This window comes from Watersipora subatra, chromosome 8, assembly GCF_963576615.1.
Source record: "Watersipora subatra chromosome 8, tzWatSuba1.1, whole genome shotgun sequence".
In the NCBI taxonomy this organism is placed as follows: domain Eukaryota; kingdom Metazoa; phylum Bryozoa; class Gymnolaemata; order Cheilostomatida; family Watersiporidae; genus Watersipora; species Watersipora subatra.
Genome location: NC_088715.1, coordinates 53356122 through 53368958, shown reverse-complemented (window position 1 = coordinate 53368958; position 12837 = coordinate 53356122). Strand labels below are relative to the sequence as shown.

General features: G+C 32.5%; 1 protein-coding gene across 1 annotated transcript in view; it reads right to left on the bottom strand.

Annotated features, from left to right (window-relative positions):
* The window catches only part of LOC137401724 (MFS-type transporter SLC18B1-like), a 15832-nt gene extending 5452 nt beyond the window's left edge, over positions 1-10380 (bottom strand). Inside the window, exons 1-8 of the mRNA XM_068088183.1 lie at positions 10034-10380; positions 8617-8690; positions 6109-6256; positions 3410-3478; positions 2813-2900; positions 1868-2010; positions 1375-1470; positions 137-240 (exon numbers count right to left, since the gene is read on the bottom strand). Of these exons, the coding sequence (XP_067944284.1) occupies positions 137-240; positions 1375-1470; positions 1868-2010; positions 2813-2900; positions 3410-3478; positions 6109-6256; positions 8617-8690; positions 10034-10306 (995 nt within the window). The 5' untranslated portion in view covers positions 10307-10380. The remainder of the gene's footprint in view (positions 1-136; positions 241-1374; positions 1471-1867; positions 2011-2812; positions 2901-3409; positions 3479-6108; positions 6257-8616; positions 8691-10033) is intronic.
* Between the last annotated feature and the right edge of the window lie 2457 nt (positions 10381-12837).

The following is a 12837-nucleotide window of genomic DNA, read 5'->3' as shown; positions in this document are numbered from 1 at the left end:
AAAATAGTTCTGGGTTAGAATAAAGTGTCATACATGCAGCAGAAAAGAGGAAAATTGCGATAGTGAAAATTAATTGTGGGTTTATGTTTTATCAAAAGCAACAGCCCGTGGATCAACTTTAATTTTCTAAACTAACCTTTTGCCGCCAAATAGATAACTGATCGGTGGTGAAGGTAATGTTAGCAATAGCATTGGAACAAACATGATCCAGATAATCAGCAAAATATATGGCGCATATTTCTACAAAGAAAGCAGTGACTATAGATTATATTTCAAAATGCAGAACGCGTCTATTGATAAATTAGTTATAAGACGGTGCGCGTTCAATGGAGAAGGATATTATCCACATACATGGATGGCTTCCTGCATACATATATACCGATACATGCAAAAATATATACATGTATTTAACAAATAAAAACTATGTTTAAAAAGTATAGCTATAGACATACATATATACACATATATGTGAATATACATTTATTTGTATACACACACATTTGTATACACACATACTTAAATATATACGCACATACCTAAATATATACACACATGAATATACCCTTCAATACTCACATCTATACATATATACATGTATAGATGTGTACACATTTACACATATGGATATATCTATATATGTAAATATGTATATATAATTACATTTGTATGTAAATACATAAATATACACACATATGCATGTGTATACATAATTATATTCATATACCTATATTTACATTAGATTGTCTTTGAACATTTGTAATTTGAACATTGAATCATATATGTTTGGTTTTTTACTCTGGCTAAAAAATTATATATACAACAGCCATAACATACATACATGTATATCAAAATATATTTACCTCAAGTTATATATTTATAATTAAATACAGTTAGCTGGTTATCCTACCTTCTATGTTTGAACATAAGCATATGGCTAAACATAAACATACACAAGCCAAAGCAAATTTCAAAGCTAAAAAGAAACTTTATGGTAATATGAGCGTGTGGAGATATTTTTAATAGTAATAGGTAATAATAGTATTTTCTCAGTAAAAATAAAAAGATTAATTACTCAGACTAAAGCTTATTTAAGAGTCAAATTTTCATTTGCTACGAACCGGTTTTCTGGTGTCACTTATTGAGTGACACCAGAAAACCGGTGTCACTCAATTTCAAACCGTTTGAAATTAATTTCAGTTGCACATTTGATGGTAGACACAAATTTCATGAATCTATTTTTAATGTAACTGCATCTAACTAAAGGGTTTACACAAATAAAACATGCTTCTTAAAACTAATAATCAAAAAATATCTATTTGATGCTTTATGAATATATATGTGACTGTAAAGGCTCATACTGCAAATTGTTCTCACCTTGTTAACAAAGTTGGCTACAAAAATGTTACCTAGTGTCGCACAGGCAGCCCACAGTGTAAACATCAGCCCCATTGCTGTTGTACTTGTGTGAAACTAAAATAGAAAGCAAATTTTGACAGTTACCTATCTGATCCCCATTATTCATAATATAAACTATAATATTGAAAGGTTTACTACAGAGTAGACCAGTTTCATTGAAAACAATAAATCCTGTTCAGGCTCTTTTCAAGTCTGCTCTTTTTTGTTAAAAAGTTGAACTCTGGCTTTCTTTTTTCAAATGACACAAATAAATGGGCGTGACCTTCAAGTCCCTAATAAATCATGTTGTAAAATGCTATATAATATTTGAATTGAAAAAAATATATATATAGACATGTATATTTATATCTTGTATAGATATGCTCCTGCGCATAAAACAAAGCATTTCCACACATTTAGCCAACAAAATAGAGCATAACTTGGAATAAGTAAATGTTAAAGAAAGACTCACAGAAAAATAAAAAAATCGGGCTATCTGTGTAGTTCTACTTGTAACTGAGATCTTTGTTGATGTCCAGCCTAAGAACATGAGAAAGATTCCGGGGATTGTGAGAAATGCTAAAAAGCCTCTGTGAAGTGTCGGAGCTTTTTCATCTGAAATTTTAGAACAGAAACATCATGGTAATTACATATAATAAATTTGATAACTGCATTCTGATGTTTAAGCAATGATAAAACAACTCCCCATCTACCGACATTAAGCTGATAATATTATTCTACTTTGATGAAAACATTTGAAAAAATTATCGTTCAATCATTATATCAAAAATATTTTATTTAGCTTACACTCATGTTTACCATAAGATATTTAGCCAATTGCTATGTCTGCCATGAGTTTTTAGCCAATCATGTTTGTCATTAGTTATTTAACCAATCATCATGTGTTCATAAATTATTTAGCCAGTCATCATGTCTGTTATGAGTTTTTAGCCAATCATCATATCTGTCATGAGTTATTCAGCTAATCATAACACTTTTCATAAGCTTCTTAACCAATATTACATCTCACCATCTGAATACATGAGTTGGTTGAAAATTAATAAGAAAGTAAGTTGCTGGAGCGTGCGCAATAGCTAAGAATTGGGCATATTTAGCCTTAGCCTAGATAAGGCAATAAATTTCCCAAAATGAGTTTTTGGATGAAACGAAAGTGTCGTAAAATTTTGGTCAAACTACAACTTGAAATTTAAATAAATTTTTATTTCACCAACGATTTACAGGCGCAACAATCATGGAGAGCAGATCACACAGTTACATTTTCTTAAACAGAAAAAGCTAGTGCCCACTAATGAACTCCACAATTGTCAAACCCCTTGACTCCAGTGAATTAATGTGGCTATTTGTAAAATGAATTGTTGGTTACAAATATGAAAAGCGTAAATTAGCATGAACTTACCAACTTTGGGAACAACATAAAGAAATGTTGGCAGCAAAAATAGCATAGTGCCCCCGAGCATGGCAAACATTGGACTGAATCCTACAAACTACAAGAAAGCATTATTGTCTTGTAGAATATATTTCTATGAATAATATAAATACATTTAATAGTGAATTTGCATATTTTAAATATAATTTATATATATATATATATATATGTTACAAATATACATATTGTAAATATATATAGTACATAAATATATATTGTAAATAAATATATTTTAAACAAACTTATTTGCAATAAACATGTTCATAATATACATTTATTTACTACATAGATTTTATATTTTAAACATAGATGTATATGCAAACATGTATATTTTAAATGTAGATATATTAAATTGTAAATAGATATATATTCATACACACATTGTTAGCTTAATTTTGACAGACTCAACTCTGGTAGCCTTTATTTTTTATGTCAACAAATAACTTAGGGCTAACATAACATAAAACCTTATTATTATTGTGGCATGACTTTTGCAAATTTATTAAAAAACGTTTTCAGATTTTACCGGGCTATGCCTATGCAGCAATATTACTCTTAAAAGCTTACTTGATACAGGAATGCTCCAATAGCAGGTCCAAACGCGTAACCAACTTTGTTAGCCGTATCTACAAATGCCTAAAAAAGATATTAGGCCTTTGCACAAGTGAATATTTTATCCATTATTAGCCATGAAAGTAGTGATGCGAGCCCTAATGCAAAGTAGCGTGGCTAATCAAGGTGCTCAGCCAAAATTCAATAAGCTCAGAATAAGATATTCCAGATTTTTTAGAAAATACCGTTTCAGGGCAACTTTTAATTTAGCAATACATCTTTTTTCCTTGAGATAAAAAACAAAACTGACCAAAGCCTCAAACATCTAGTATGATACCTTTCTTTGGCCAGAACTTGCTATAAACTTACGAAACAAGAATTTAGATTGTCAAGTAAATTAGTATGATGCAAGTTGAAATTCGAAGTGAAAAAACTATGCTGTCTGACCTACGAGACACATATGCTATTTGTGAAGCTGTTGTTAAGCTTGTTCGAATAATGGAGCTGCATGCTAAGTAGCAGATTTTTTGTATATAATTCCTAAATTGCATTATTGTATAATAATAATTATGTTAAAACTTGTTTCTGGTGTGTTTCTCCAAACTATTAAACGGCAAACTAGTTCACAGATTAAAAAACAGTTATAAAAAAGAATGATTACATTTTGGTGAAGGAAAAGGGAGGTGTGACGAATCAGTTCATAGCAAAATGCAAGCTTAGACCATAACATGCGATCTTAAGAGGGGATAACTTTGCGTTGTTAAAAAAATGGTTGTTAACGGTAAGTTAAGTGATGTTTTATTAATTTGATACTGACAATATAAAAGTCATGTTCTCGTTTTTCGCGCTATAGTATATCAAGGTTGATAGTATCGAATATCTTTGAGAAATATGTAACTATACTAATAATTATTTTAGCAGCATTTAGGGCTTTGACAGCAATCTTTACAAACTTAACGAGAGCAAGCTCCGTAACTCTCCTTTTTAAATTCAAATCATGAGCTATAAATTATACTTTAACCTTTAAGATGAGATTTTATTTGGTGATTTAAAGCCTTTTTCACAGTTTTTGGAGTAAATTGGCAAAATTGACATTGGTCGGTATTTGGTAGGTAACGTTTTGTAAGCTGCAAAACGTGTTTATGACAATCATGTTAACATGATAATGACAGGTCATACAGCAGTGTTGCATACATACTTAAATCTGAATTATATGACTATTTTTATTTATATTAGCTAAAAACTGATTCTTCAACAATAATATTTTTAGTAATTGGTTTTTGCTAAGCAAACAGCTGGCTTACTTTTATATTTCATCATATGAGCAACACCATTTTATGTTCTGTCATTACTTAGTTATACTGTAAATATATATATTTAATTACATAATTACTGGGAGGCCTAAATTTGCTGAATTAGCCAATAGTAAATATAAAATAAATTTCAAAAACACAATTTTTGTTTGAAGTTTTTACAGCATTCAAAGCATCCAAACCTTTTCTGTTTGCATCAATTATAGCTATGCATACCATACTGTGCTTTTTTACCAACTATTTCAAACAATAAGAAGCTTCCATGCAAGTTCTCACAGCTCTTTTGTTTTATAATTTGTTACAAGAACTTACAATTCTTCAGATAGATTCAGGGTTTTTTCTACTCTTAATCGTAGAATCTTTACAATCCAAACGAATTTGACATCATTTCACTTTGGAAAATTTGTGCCGAAGCATTTGCAGTGAGGCTATTATTTGGTGTCCCAGAAATGCCATTTTTGGATAGATTCAAAAACATTATATCAAGTAAAGCTCTTCGCAGTGGATGTGAAAAGTTCAGCATATTTTATCTCACTACTGCGCCGGGTATATTCTAACTCGTTTTGCGAATGATTGATTGCCTAAGGACAATGATGAGGTAATTACTTTTTAATCGTCTTAGTATGGCTTGTGGTAGCACAATCCTGCAACATCGTCTTTGTTTTGACTACATTAGTTTTGTTGGTAGTATTATTCTTCCATGTCATCTATGCAGTTGCTATAGTTACCCTTAACCTTGTTTATTTATCAAACTTTCTTCGTTTGGCTTGCACGAAAATTGCTTATTGAACTAACATTAATAAAACTATACAAAAATTTGGATCATGGTTCATTCTGCACTCAATAGAATATTCCATAGATAATGAAAAATAGGTTAATTTAAAAGAGTACGCAAAAACCAACGTAAAAGCTTTTACGTAGCACAAAGTTTTAGCGATGGTAAATCAACCTTCTCTTTGTCACTGGCCTTCACCGCCATGACGGCACACCCTATTAGCACAATAGCTAAACACAATCTTACCCAAATAAAGCAGTTCCTGCTGCCAACACCAATGCACAAACCAATGGCTGTTTGGCAGACTTGAGGACTGAGACCAGACCAGCAGACTGTTGCTGCGCGCTCAGACCACCACACCTTAAAGGTTTCTTGTCAGCAAAAATAAAGAGCATGGCGAGTCGGTGTCACATTCGTAGCTCTCCTTCACCAAACTTTACGACAAAAAAGACTTACTGAATGAACTCACTAGTTTAGCCAGTGGCCTGGCTTTTCCAAGCCATTGTTTGTATTACTGCCTAAGCTCAGTAAAGCTTCAGATATTGCATAATATCCCACCGTACATATGGTAGCAAATGTGTGAAATTAACTAGCAATCAAAATACACTGGTATGAATCTGGCTCACCACAACGGTTGTTGTTTCATAGCCCGAGGCCTTCAACAGCAGGCTTGTTCCTGAGACATTTAACATGGCTGATCCTACACCTGCTACACATCTTATCAGCAAACAGCTGGCAAAGAAGAGCTCCGTTGAGTTAACCAAGATTGTGAGACTGTAATAATCAACGTATACTAGGCAAATATTATATAACAACTTATAATACAATATATAGTATATTATTGTATATTACAGCATAATATAGGGTATCATAGTATAATATACTACATGTATATTCTATATTCTATAATATAACACTAACTAGTATATATCAACTTTAATAGATCCCACTTTATAATTGTGTAATAGTATGTGTAAACAATCTAAAATTCCACATTTGTGGCTCATTCTTTGAAAACTTTATACAATTGTGCTTTATGCCTTTTACGATGTGGCTGAAACATTTAGTTTAAAATTTCAATTTGTTCCTGAGATATTGGCCACATCTTTATGCACCAACATAAAGGTTTTTTTAATGAAAATGGAAAAAAATATTTTAGGCGTTGCTGGGCTTACTTTTAGAACAAATAATCCTTTTCATCCCCTTAGTAAGTTGATGGAGAGCAACCATAATTCAGCTCTTAGTGCGCAGTTAAACAAGCAGTATGTACATGTAAATGGTTCAAATCACAAATAGACCATTAGCTGTGTTAAAAAAAGCATTCAGCCATAAATGCTCTGGGGTCAAATCTCATGCACAAATGATCACAATATATTCAGTATAAAAGGGAATGAAATTATTTCATCTAAATAATGTGTATCTTAGGTTTATTAGGTTGGGCATGGAGCTTTACAATACTTACTTATCAATGGTCAATGGCTCAATTTACTTTAAGTTAATTGCAAAGAACGTATCTTTAGTAGATAACTACAGCATGAATACTTATACCCATACTTACACATTTATTTTAGAGTTGATGCCAAGTATTGCAAGTAATTGTCACAAGTTCGGTAAATATTTCTGTTGAAGTACGCAACAATTTGATTTTATACTGAAACATTTTTAACACAGGACATTTGTTTCACCAATGTGAAAAACCAATTCATTGGCTACGTAGACGATTGATCAAAATTTTAGATTGATGATATTATTTTTTGGTGTAAGCACTCAACAATGAGCCATAATGAACAAATAGTGGTTACCAAATTTGTCAACTGTTACAGCTGTAGCTATTATTATAGCAGGAAAAAAACTATAGTAAATCTGATTTCTAAACTAACCCATAACAAAGTCATAACAATTAGTTTGGAAAAAGTATTCTAAGCAAAGTAGGCTAAATTAGAATGGTAAAGGAAAGTCAGCAGTCTAAACTTTTAGTAAAGCGGAGATTTGGCTTGTTTAAGCTATAAAGGAATAAAGATGATGGAAACATAGTACTATCATAGCAAAGATTAAAACCTACATGTAGCTAGTTACCTATAAAAGACCCACTTGTACAATCTTGAATACAAAGCAACATAGCACATTGCGCAAAATATTTTGTTGTAAAACCATTTGACACCACACAACGTTATACTTTACTAAAAAGACAATAAAAATATATAGGACAAAAATTCCAGTTTCTTACATAAAAAAAATCTTTAAAAAATCCCTTTTTTGTGCAAGTATTTAAACCAGAAAGATATTGTAGGCTACATACTTTAAGTACTATCGTAATTGACAAAACTATTCCATCCAGATTTAATAATTTTTGGCCACATTTACAATTTATATCTGTTCTCAGATTCTGTGCAAACATTTCATACTTATTCTATACTTTGAACATATTTTAAGGTTTATTTGATTTTTTTCAAGGAATACATCATAGAAACTTTTTGGTTGAATAAGATTAATCCCAGATACAAGCTTATCAAGATAATCTGAAAATATAAAATTGATTTAAAGGTTTAATGTTCATTTGTTTTTAACAAAACAAATTTAGCTTAAAAATAACAGCAGGCTCGATCTGCAATAACGGAGTGAGTTATACCATAAAATGAACAGTAGCGCAAAAACTGAAATGGCGATCTCAACATCTATTTAAACTGCAGAGTGCTAGTAGTTGGTTTTTCTCAAATATGAATACTCCATTATTTTCGGAAAACCTTGCATCTTAATATGAACTATCACAGAATCGATGTAGGTGGCTGTTTGTCAGGACGTTATGTATTTCTTTTTAGCTTGCCACTGTTCAAAGCCTTAATCCATTTGCTCTATCATCCTGAACCATTATAACTTGCTGAATCATACAGATGTCACTTGGATTAATTGCGATATTAACCACACTTCATTGATATTAACCAAACTTCAATGCGTGATTTTAATCCCCTAGCTTTTCTAAGGCAAACACCAAGGTATATCTTTAAGTTACAGGTTAGTCAATTTGTAGGTCAAGTCTTTAAAGCAAACAGGGTAAATGGCGGTTTTAGCTTTTTGAAATATTGTTCACTCTTTTTTATACTAATCTCTAAAGAATAAGGCAATGAAAGACATACCCAAATGAGACGCAAGCTAGGCCAGCAATAGTAATCCCGATCGCACAAAGCTTCTTTGGGTGGCATCTGTCAAACTGTGATATAAAACACTTATTAGTAAGATATATATTTCCGTAATAATTTTAGCTCCAAAAGTTCACAAAAGTTTACGGAGATTGGCAAATATTAATTGAAAGTATTTATTTCCTGTTAGTTGCAGTATTTTTTCGAGAACAGAAAATATTTGTTAGACTGCTTTTTAAGTTTGAGCAGCTCTGATTAAACAAGTTAATGCTAGTTTTTTGTTGATAAAATTTCGTAGGAAAGTATGTTTTGTCAATTCCTTGACTCGAACTTTCCAAATACAACCCAATGCTGTCAACACGAAACCATGCATTTTTCTTGTCAACTCAGACTTCTATTACTAAATTTATATACAGCGACAGCGTAGTGACACACCCTCATGTGGCACTGTTATGCGATCTTGGGAACCGTCATTTTGCTCTCATTCTATGGTGTTTGGAAAAAAACATCCACGCAATGCACCTTATTTTTACCATCAAAGGGTCTTAGCGCTTTGAGTCATGCGTCAGGCTTGAGTCATGAGTCATGCTTTCCGGTTGATTCCTCTGTGTTGAACTCTGTTATAGCACCAATGAAAACATGATCTGCTTTTTAGACCACTGTATTGATTTGGCACTGACACACTCAGCTGTTGCTTTACAGCATGAAATATTAGTAAATTTCATTGAAGTATGCTTTGAATTCCCTGTGCGTACTTTAACTCAAAAAAAATTGTCAATATCACCATGTGGTTAATGCTGAACACTTTTTATGTAATGTATCGTAACTTTGGTTTTTTGTGGGAGTTGTCTACTCTAATATTTTTTTGTTTTTTTCAGCATGCACTGTTGTTGTTACTTTGCTCATTATAGTAATAATACCACAATTGTTACAGCTGCACCTATTAATAATAAAGCTTAATTATGATATTAACAGTTACTTCATTGATGCATGAAATAAAAGCATAACCCATTGGTTAACAAAAATGATTAAGTTTTTAAAAAAGTTAAAGAAGGAACTTTAATGAGAAGTCGTTGCTCAAATACTATCTGTTAACAAAAAATCCCATATTGATCTCGATTTATTATTTTTCTCACAGCTACTAGCATTTTAGTTTTACTCGCTATTTCTTTGGCTCTTTAGCTTATATACACTTAGTAAACAGTTGTGATTTCAACGAATTGGGTTTTTAAAAAAAACAGAGATAAAAACTTACAAGTTCTGTAGGAACTTTGAAAGTTCCCAGTTTAAACAGAAACTTTTAGTTTCTCTGGAGTTTACCATAGAAACTTTCATACAATGAACGCTGCCTTGTGTTCAAATATATATGCAAATTATTCAAAGGTATGCAAGCTGGTTGTTTGGATCAACTCACCATTCTTCCAGCAATTGGAGCTGTCACAAATCTGGTAAAGTCAAAAGCCGCAAAGATGATGCCAGTTTCACTGAGCAGCAGTCCCTTCTTCACTCCGACATTAGGAAAAAATGGATATAGGACCGAGTCGATACAGTATGAAATGAATATTATTAAGATGGTGATAGCGATCATTGAGTGTTGTTTGACTTTCGGAGGTGGTAAAACGGACTCATCCGATTTACTAAGTAAGCTATTGATTTCTTCTGATGTATCTGATGAGTCGGTATCCATCTTGGTCAGACAAGTAGAGACGTAATTATGTACTTCATTTCATCAGGCTTAAACTCTGTCAACTTTCCAGCCAATAATTACAGATTTACTAAAGGTAAGAATATAGGGATGGTTGAGTGGTTACGCTGCATTGAAGATATTAGATTATATCTGGACACGCCTGGGCAGGTATGAGACTGCGAACACAGTGCAAAAGCTAGAGTGAGTGCCAGCTATTTAGGTAAAAAGGTGGCCAGACATGCTACAATTTTCGAATAGCGCATTCATCTTAAAAAACTAATCGAGATTAGCATGCTTGAGAAACAACCTGTAAAAACAAAAATAGTATGCTGAAGAACTGGGGACATTTTTGTTAAAAATATTTGCTCTGTGGTAGCATATGCACACATTGTGTGGTAAAATTTTTTCTCGTTGGTATCTTCAGATGACCTACAAGATGTTCTAAAAAATTTGACTGAAGTGATACTGCCTGATAATAATTATCAGATTTTCTGAACAAAATTTTGTGTACAAAATTGATGCTTTTCTTAGGAAGTTAGTGATTATTCGAGATACTAATCTCAGACTATTTCCTTTTAGAGAAATTCCATTCTGTCGATAGAAAGTTCAAACTGCCAAAAGGTAGAAAGTTTTCTCCAATATTTTCGATATATTTCAATATTAGCAATTGAAACATGTCCTAACTATCCAAGCACATCCATGCTATCAATCATAATATGTATGTATGAACGGGGAAAAATAGCTTCTATCACATTTTAAATATACAAATATTTGTAAGACAAGCAACACTTTAATTAAGCATATGCAGCCATGTTATAGAACCGCAGTTGCATTATACATGTAAACTATCTGTCGATGGTGGTTTATATATAGACACAATCTGAAGTACCAAGAATATTATCAGGTTTTATAATATTTTTAGATGTCTGCAGTATTTGATGTACTGTCGCAACACTAGAGAACTAAACAAAAAAACTAAAGCTATGATTTTATCGTAAATGGTAAACCTCAGAGCTGCATAAGCCCTACACCGTCAACTTACTAAAACTGCAGCGAGTTCATGGTTCAGTAGAATTAGAGTGAGAGATTAATGAGAACTGCGGTGACAGGTGCCCTTATTTAGAACAAGCCAAAATTGAAGCGTAGGCCTAGTTGTGGTGGGCGAATGCTAATATGCTCATCTCTGCTAGGTATGACTCATCCCTGCAAATATGACTCATCTTTGTTAGGTAAAGTTTTGCGTGCCAAGCTTGTTTTTCCATTTTGTAAAATTATTAAAAGTGCTAAGACTGTTATTCTACAGCGCATGTTTTAGCTGATCAAAATACATAATGCTGGTTAAAAATAGCCATGAAAGAGTCAATGTGTAATTGATGCTGTTATAATTTTGAGAAACATGAGTGTCCTAAATAACGCAGAGGAGAATTTGCACGCCTCATTCGCAAATGAAGTTCATAAGGCAGCCACAATGAACTAAGATGCATGCTTTTAAAATGCTCTAAGGCTCTAAGCCATGCAGCCACAGAATTAGTGAGACTATTTTTTATCTCAGGGCGGAATCTTTCTATTTCACTATTTTTTACTACCTATCCTTTTCACACATAAGAGGACCATAAAACAAAAACGATAAAAAGAAAAGTAAAATATATTTGTTGAAAAAAAAACTATTTTTGCGTAAGGATGTTCTATAAGCTAAATTGGCAAGTGTTAAAGTTTGGTTTAAGGAGAGTTGTTTTTTGGTAAAAGTAGAAATGTAATGACTGGTCAGGCAGGTTAGATATGCAAAACGAAAATAGATAAAGAGATGATAAAAATTGCCTTTTACATTATTTGTTTTACACTTCAAGTCAAATAACAAATAAAAACAATTGCATACAGAGTACCATCGCAATGAAACAGTCTTCCAATAGACATACGCAAAACTTCTGCTTTTACTAGTTTTAGAGTTAATATAAAAAGCCATTTGTTAAACCTAGATTTCTAGAGGGAAGACCTGCCGTTTAAGTTTGCCAATTTCTGTTGGTTCAGCGCCTCGACTAGCTGCGGTGCTACTGCGCATCTGGGCCTCATCACGCCTTTACAAGTAGGAACTAAGCTTTCATTTTTCTTCAACTTAATCAATATTATAACTATGTCCTTATTTTGGCCTAATGTTATATTTCTACTAACTGATGAAATAAAACACACGCCCGCTCGCTCACCCGCAGACACGCACGCGCACACACACGTAGTGGAGAAATTACTTTTCACAGCTGATTTAGCTGTATTGGTTGAATGGTACGTGAGCACTCACAAACCGTCAATAATGCAAGTACTTATTGGCATTTTAAAGTTAGCGCTTTATAATATTTTGTCAGAGTCAGCAGGATTTTTCAATACTGATGCTCACACACTTACAGTGTATTATTACTTCTTAAGACAAACTTCATACCTAAGCTGACAGTATAAGCTAAAACAAAATAGCTAAGGTTGGCATTTTTAGATTTACTGACTGAAACGAAAAATTGGTGGGTTCATGAATGAAATTTTGT